The sequence below is a fragment of the Pteropus vampyrus genome, unplaced genomic scaffold (genome assembly GCF_000151845.1).
Source record: "Pteropus vampyrus isolate Shadow unplaced genomic scaffold, Pvam_2.0 Scaffold291, whole genome shotgun sequence".
In the NCBI taxonomy this organism is placed as follows: domain Eukaryota; kingdom Metazoa; phylum Chordata; class Mammalia; order Chiroptera; family Pteropodidae; genus Pteropus; species Pteropus vampyrus.
In genome coordinates this window covers 1014436-1022307 of record NW_011889072.1, presented here as the reverse complement: position 1 = coordinate 1022307, position 7872 = coordinate 1014436, and the positions used below count along the sequence as shown (strand labels likewise).

The 7872-nt window shown below is 61.7% G+C and overlaps 1 protein-coding gene across 1 annotated transcript; it reads right to left on the bottom strand.

The window, feature by feature from the left end:
• Nucleotides 1–1447: 1447 nt before the first annotated feature.
• On the bottom strand, nucleotides 1448–5560 carry RTP5 (receptor transporter protein 5 (putative)). The gene is given in 9 exon segments (XM_023521091.1): nucleotides 1448–1601; nucleotides 2999–3125; nucleotides 3128–3199; nucleotides 3395–3472; nucleotides 3475–3552; nucleotides 3555–3731; nucleotides 3734–3880; nucleotides 5025–5118; nucleotides 5552–5560. Coding segments are annotated over 9 exon segments (936 nt in total).
• Between the last annotated feature and the right edge of the window lie 2312 nt (nucleotides 5561–7872).

Here is a 7872-nt window from a genome sequence, read left to right as displayed (position 1 = left end):
TGGGAGGCACCTCAGAACTGATTACTGACTGGGGTCACGTGGCTGAGCTCTGAATCACAGAAGGTGAAATGTGCCCCTCCAAGCCCGGCCCAAGGACCCCCTCCCCTCCAGCAGAGCCACCCAGCAAAGCCTGGGCCCACAGGAAGGGCAGCACCCGGCCCCCCACACCCAGGAGGGAACCGAGCCCTCCTGCGGGAGCCGTCACACCCGTGGCTGCCGCTCTGCTCTCGCCCCGGCCCCCAGCACGGGGCTAACACAGCCTAAGGGTTCCAGACATGCTTCTAGAGGGCTCTGCAGGAGGGGACCCCACCCACGGCACCCCGTACTGAGGCTGAATGGAACACAAAGAAACGGCGGAGCCGGCCACGAGCCGGGGCGCGGGGCATCGTTCCAACGCTGCTGCCTGGCACAGCCACATGGATCCTGGGCCGGCGGAGGTCACTGCTGCTCGTGGCGGGCAGACCAGCGGCTTGTTGAATGACGTGTGCTGCGTGGGGAATGATTCCAGCTCTTAAATACGACCCCCCAATAGTCCTGGGGAGCGTGGAGAAGACACTCGGGGTGCGCAGCCGCCCCCCCGGTGCCTCTGCCCCTGCGAGTTAGGAGTTTCCATGTTACTTTCGTAATGACAGCGGAGGGAGCGGATCGAGTCACGAGCAGCGCAGCGTGTGTGGCTCTCGTGAGGATCCAGGAGCGGCCCGGCCGGCAGGCAAGTCGCCCCCAGGGCCTGGGAAAGCAGGCAGCGGCCATGTCTGGCTCAGGGTCACTGGGGCGGGGACTTGCCCTACCACTGCAGGACTCAAGGGTCTGCCCTGGCTTGACCCACACTGACCCCGCCCCTTTCTGATGGGATCTCTAGAGCTTTCTAGAACTTTCTAGAAGGCAATGCCAGGCTACCCTTGCTGATGAGAACGGATGGGCTGCAGGATCGACATGTTCCCTAACCAAAGTCGACAGGTTGCCCTCCGACTTTACAACTAAGAAGAGAGGTGACGGAAAACCATTCCAGTCATAGCTGTTCGTGCCTGGTGAGGCCCCCGTGCCCGCTGCGGGGTCTCGGACGAGGGCACCTGCGGGACCTGTGCTGCGAACAAGGACGGCGTCGGCCAGGTCGAGCCCCTGCCCTCTCCTTGAAATCCGCCCGGTAAACCGGTGGGGCCCCCGGCCTCGAGGTAGGGCAAGCCCCCCACACCTCCTTCCCAGGGCGGGAGGAGAGGAGGGTTCAGCTGTTGTGTCCACTGTGGCCACTCCCTAGAGGACAAGAAATTAGATTATTTTCCCTTCACTAGGAAATTCACCAACATCGGGAAGTCTGGGTGGAACGAGCTTGGCGGAACAGCGATCACATTTAAAATGCGTCTGCGCCTTTTGGACATTCAATTTCTGTCATTGGCTCAGTTCCCAAAAAGTGTAATTGCGGCACCGTATTCAACTAGGCCCGGCCTGGTCATTCGGGATGCACGAGGGGCTCAGGCGCTGGCTCAGGTGCGGACCGAGGCCGTGGGCTCAGGTGTGTCCCCTGGTGCCAACTGCCCTGGACTTCGGTCCCAGCCTTGCCCTGGCCGTTCTCACTGGTGCCCCGATGCTGGACGTCCTCGTGACTGTGACGGGCAGCGCAGAGTGGAATGGGTGGGGTGCCTAAATGTGGGGGGGTGGCGGCCAGGTGCGCGCACGGCACCCGCTCTCATTGTGTTAGCGAATTTTAATAAATTATTAATGAATTAAATGAAATTTGATTATGCATCATGTTAATGATGCTGATGGTGGGTGGGATTTGCTGGGTTTTAACAAAACTGTCTGATAAACAGTAAACAGCCGCCGCCCCGCCCGGCACCCCCACCGCAGGGCTGCGTGCCCGCAGGACAGCGGGGGCCGGGGCTGGAGGAGGGGAGAGTAGGGGGGGGTGAGGGGAAGGGGTCCTCCGCATGCGACCTGAAGGTTGCGGGACTGGATGCCCCTCACCTTCTCCCCACCCCCACCCCGCCCCAGGGCCCCTCCGGAGGAGGGTGAGGACAGGCTTCAGTTCCTCCAGGTCGAAGAGGCTGGAGATCCCCACCCCCACGCAGTTCCATGTCCTAACCCTCCGACGGTGTCCTGGTGGGACAGGGTCCCTGCTGGGGGTGTGCCAGTACGGCGGGGTCCCGATCCCCCACGCCGGGCAGGAGGCCTGGCCCGGGAGCGCCCCCTGCACAGAACCCCTGGTACTGAAGAGGCCGGGGTGGTTCTCAGCTTCCTATCCCATCACACGAGGGAACCCGGAGGCCAGCGGGGAGACGTGCTGGCCTGAGGGCCCCTGCGAGGCGGCCACATGCCCGCGCCCCTGCCCCTGGCCGCCTCCTCCCATGCGGGGGTGTCCGCGCAGACCAGCAGAGTGGGGCTTGCTCTTTTTAACCTGCTTTATTGGCATGTGACACACGAGCACACGCGCAGGCGCCCGAACGCAGCGGGCAGCCGCTGACGAGTGTCCATGGATCCGCTTGAGCCACGAGTCGCGCCAGGAGAGCCGACGCAGGCCGCACGGGGGGGCGAGGCCCAGAAGGGAGGCGTCAGGCTCACCCACGCCTGCGAGTTGTCGAAGCTGAAGCCACACAGGCCTGTCACCCAGCGGACGCCGCGCACACCCAGATCCAGGCCTCATCGTGGGGTCGGAGCCCGGCCCGGCAGAAGCCGCGCTCCCATGCGCCGACCTGCGCCCCGCTGCCCCACGCCCCTGCAGGGGCCGCCCCGTCGAGTGATGCTGAGCACAGGGACGGGACGGTGAGGGAGCCCTCGTCGCCCGGCAGGGCTGCAGGCCGGCCTCGGGCCTGGGCTCTGGCCCCGTGGGGACCGGCCGCTGCCACCCCTTCCCCCACCTTTGCCCACGTCAGTGAAGACGAAAGGGAGGGTGAGGGGGCCACGAAGTCGCGGAGTGTCCCAGGCCTCTGACCACGCTGGCCAGGGACGCGGGGAAAGGGAGGGGGCCCTCCACGTGCTCCGTCGGGCCAGTGATGTTGGGCACCAGCAGGACGTCACGTCCCGCCGTTTGGCCACTGCTGCTGGAGACGGTGCCAGGACCTTCCCCGGATGGTCAGTGGGTCTGGACAGGGAGCCGTGGCCCCCGATGAAGTCTTCGACCTGGAGGGCTGGATGGTGCCAAGCAGGGAGCCTTGGCCGTGGAGCGTGGGGGCCTTGATGCTCACCAGGGCACCCCTGCTGGCACCTGTGGCGGGACACTGGCCACCAGGTAGATGGAGCCACCATCAGTGATGAATAGCACCCATGGTCCCCGCCCAGGCCGACGGGGCCCCTGCTCCTGTGCGCACGCCTGAGGAGCAAGGGACAGTGACCATGTTGATGTCCACAAGACGTTGCTCTCAGAGAGGGGGCTTCCAAAGACGTTGCCGTCGGGTGCAACCCCAGGCACGGTCGACCACACAGCCAGTGCCCAGGGCTGGACGCCTGCTGCCCTGGAGGGTGCTGGGGCTCCCGGCCACGGGCCCCACGGCGGGTCTGGGGGCTCCTGGAAGAAGCAGATGCCCAGGCCGCGGGCCTCGCAGTGGTCCCCAAAGCAGCTCTCGGGCACTGGCAGGAGCTGAGGCCCTCGCTACAGCGGTTTTGCAGGATGAACAGGACCAGCTTGCTGAGGAGGCTCACCTGGCACACCTGGCACCTCTGGCCCCAGACGCGTGTCCCCACCAGCCCCAGACGGCTGTTCGTGCCCCACCACATGTGGAAGGGGACGTGCACATGGCTGAAGACCAGCCCCGCTGGCAGCGGCCACACTGGAGCCTGGCGGGGAAGGAGGCGGCAGTGAGTGCAGGGCTGGGTGGCCGCCCTGCCCGTGGCACCCTGTGCCCCTTGGCCCGAGGGGCCGAGGGGCCCCTTGCCTGCACCCCATAATCTGAAAAGCAAATGCCTGTTCATTGGTTTAGCGCCGAAATGCTCTGGGTGGCCAGCCCAAGGGTCACTGCACTTGCGGCCGCATCTGCTGCTTTTCTGTCATTTTGTCACTCAGGACTTCAGTGTCCCGAGGAAACAGCAGCAAAGGCTAAAGACGGCCGTGCGGCCAGGAGCAGGGAGGAGGCGGCGTCGGCGTGAGTGGGCAAGCAGGGCTGCAGAGAGGGCCCCGGGCTGGGGGCAGGCGGGGGCAGGAAGCGGGAGAGAGGTGAAGGGCGGTTGGTCCCTGGACGAGGAGGCGTGTGATGCCGGCCTCGGACATCTGAGCGGCAGAGGGGCAGCGGCCCACGCCCTGGCTGGCAGGGGTGCTGGTGCCCCAGGCTCTCTGAGGCTGTGCGTCCCGGGCACCGGGCGGGCAGGCTCTCTCTCCAAGACCCTCAGGCTGCAGACGAGTGACCTTTGTGCACGCACAGGCAGGAACGGCTCCCTGAGTGACTCCGGGAAGCCCTTCAGCCATCCACCGAGCTTCCCGAGTCGCTGCATGCGGTGATCGCCCTGAAGAACCGCACATCCAGCTTTATTTAAATTTCATTAACGAGCACGTGGCAGGCCATCCGGCCAGTGGCTGCTGGTTTGGAGAGCATAGGTTTGTGTGGCCGTCCCACCAGCTGATGCGTCTCTCTCTGTGAAAACTGAAAATGAGCTCGACAGTGTGCCCAGCTCCCACATGCTCGTTCGGGGCGACTCTTCACTTTGGCCGTGGGGACAGCCCCGTGTTTAAAGGAGCTTCTCAGGCCTGACAAAGCTAGCGTCCCACGGGTGCACACGGCAACCTGTCTGCCAGGCCTGCTCTCCCACTGCGCCCCCTCCCGCCTTGCCCGGAGGACTGGGGTGCCTGGCTGGGTGGGGCCCTGCCATTCTGAGTCATCCCATATACTGATGCGGCTGTCGTCACGACAATGAAGGTGAAGGCTCACATAGTGACCCGCAGCCTCCAGGCTCCCAACTAGCCTTCCACGCAGCCATAGTCCAGGCTGACCATGGCCCCCTCTTTGCTAGGGCTGTGTCCGCTCACTGCACCCCTCAGCCTCCCTGTCCCTCAGCCTCCCTGTCCCTCAGAGACCAGCTCCCGGGTGTCTTGTGGTTACTCTTGGCCATCAGCTGCACCAGGGTGCTGGCCCACATGTGTACCCCATCCCCGCTGGCGCCCCGCAGTGCAGACGGACTGATAGCGGCGCAGCGCTGGCCGAGGGAGAGCCACAGCGCCTCGCCACCGCCGCTGCCTTGACAACGACCAGTCTCCACGGCAACCGGTTTGTCTCCGAGAACCAAGAAACGGGCCTCTTTTTCTTGTCCTTTTGAATATTTTTCATTAGGCAAGCAATACATTTTCATTTTTAGGAAAAATTGGAAACAAATAAATAAAAAGGAAAAACAATCCAGTGCGAGGAAATCGCCCGACGTCATCGCTGCGCCGGCATCCACGCAGGTGTCCACGCAGGTGTTGGGTCAGGTGTCCGCGCAGGTGTCCGCGCAGGTGTCGGGTCAGGTGTCCGCGGAAACGTTCCCATGCTTTCTGCACAAATAGGGAGCCACGCTACACACGTCGCCCTGCAGTCCGGCTTTTTGCTCCGCTCGGGATCGGAGACGGTTTCCCATGCCTCTCCCCTCACACCTTCGGCATGTTCCAGCCACCGGCTCTGCCAGGGTCTGTCCCTGAGCTGCTCCCAGCTGCTTCTTTGCCGTCCAAACAGGGCTGCAACCAGCTTTATTGAACACGTGTCATTGCAAATTTTCCCTTTTTTTTCAAACTTTTTTATTAGTTACAAATATACAACATTTACTTAAAAATGCCCAAAACATAAGTGCATAGTTTCACGACCTTTTATGAAGTCTGAGGTCAGCGCCCCTCGTAGCAGAGGCACCGCCTGCCGCTGGGCCCACACCTGCCTCCACGGGGCTCTGAGACCCGGAGCCCCACGTGTTCTGTGCACGTGGATCTGGCTCCTCCCACCTTTCCGGATTTTTATTTGTGAGCTTCAAGAGCGGAGCCACCGCAGCATTGTTCTGTGAGGTGCACCGCCCAAAGGTGAATCGGAGAAAGAATGGCCTCTATTCGAGCAGAGAGGGAAGGGGCCAGAGCCCAGGACCCAACGCCCGCGGACATAGATGGAAAGCTAAGGAAGGCCACCTTCAGTGTCCTCGGGACAAGGGCCATGCAGAGACGTGGCTGTCACACCCCCTCTTAAAACCCCCCGCCGAGGCGCAGTCTTCTGTGTGGCTGTTGACAGGCAGCCAAGCGAGACCAAAGCCATCTGACACCCGCTCTGTGTTGATAAGATTTAGGGTGTGACCAAGTGAGGCTGAGAACCTTCTTAGGTTCTCAACTCCCGGCAAAGCCTCACCCCCCAGCACCCAGGTTCACGATGGCTCGGAGGCTGTGGGGGAGGGCACTCTCCGCAGGCGATCCTGAAGACTGTCCCAGGAGACAGCCAGGGCCAAGCCAGGGGGCCCCCTGAGTCTGGGGCCTCCACCCCCACCACCTTCCCCTTAGGCAGATGGAAGCCAGCTGTCCCTCTCGTCCACACGCACAGAGCGTTCGCTGTGTCTCCCGCGGAGGGTCACTGCAGGACGACCATCTTTTAGAACTGCAAGCCCCGCCCCCTCTAGCAGGTGACAGACTGGAACCAGGGCCCCTCTGTGCCTTTCCCGCAGCCTGCACAGCCCTAAGTTAGCCACCCTTCATTCAGCCCCTCGAATAGCCAGCCGGAGCCTGCCAACCGCTCTGGCTGCATCCCGCCCACCGCCCTCTCGTGGACGGATTATTTATCACTCCATCCTCACCCTTGCTCAACTTTGGACACCACAGTCTCCGTTTGGCTGGTGGCCCTGGAAATCCCGACACGCAGACTTGGTGCGACCACCCCCTGCAGCAGATGCTGGGCTCCGGGAGGCAGCGGCGGTGCCCTGCGCTCACCCGTCCTGCCTCCGGCCCCCGCCTCTCCGCGGCCGCACGCGGAATGTTCTCGTTTTGCTGCCCGTTCCCCATCTCTCCCCACCCTGGTCTAGTCTGCGGCTCATTCTGTCGAGTGAGTTACGTTTTTAACGTTTTTTTACTTCTGAAACATTTTGTTCCTTTCGGCCATGTGCCATCTCGCCTTGCGCTAAGTGTGCCAGTGACATATGAGCGGAAGATCCTGGGATGCTTCTGGAGGCTCCGGCGCACGAGGCCGCCCACCAGAGGCTGGCCGCTCCCCCCACCTGCTTTCGCCTTCTGGGCATCAGTGCAGGGATGATGGCTGGGCCTCCAGCAGCCACATTAGACCGTGAGGTCACCTTGCGGATGGAAGCAGAAAGGTGAGACCATGGATGACAATTGAAGTCCAGACTACTTTCTCTGGATTTCGTGTTCGAGAGAGAAATAAACTTCTAGCTGCCACTGTTTCTTAAGGCACCGTTTCCCGGGGGGTTTTGGAAATCACCCAGCCAATCGGTGCGATGCTAACTGAGGCGCTGGGGCTGTGCCTAGAGTCCTCGGTTTGTACACACATACATGTGGTTACACGAGAATACACGTATGTGCACACACCTGTACACACGAAGACATGCGCACATGCACACACGAGCACAGGGGTCTGGAAATGTAAACCACACATTCACCTTTAAACTGCTAGTAGAATCTGACAGCTTGGAAAATGGGAGCGTAAGCCTCTCCCGTGACCCCACCACCTTGGCAAACAGCCCAGCCAGCTTTTCTCTGTGTATCGTAAATGGAAAAAATGCTTTATTAGATTTTTTTTATTTGGTTCTTGAATTGGGCAGATAAATTAGGCACCCTTTTTTAACTTCTGGGAAATGCTTCAAAAACAGGTTAGAACAGAAAGTTTTTATTTGCAAACACTATTAACCATTTCCTGTTCCAACCTCAGAAGTAGCTGTGACTCTGCCGGCCAGCGTTGTCCCGCCCACGTGGTGGATGGCCGGGCCATCACCCAC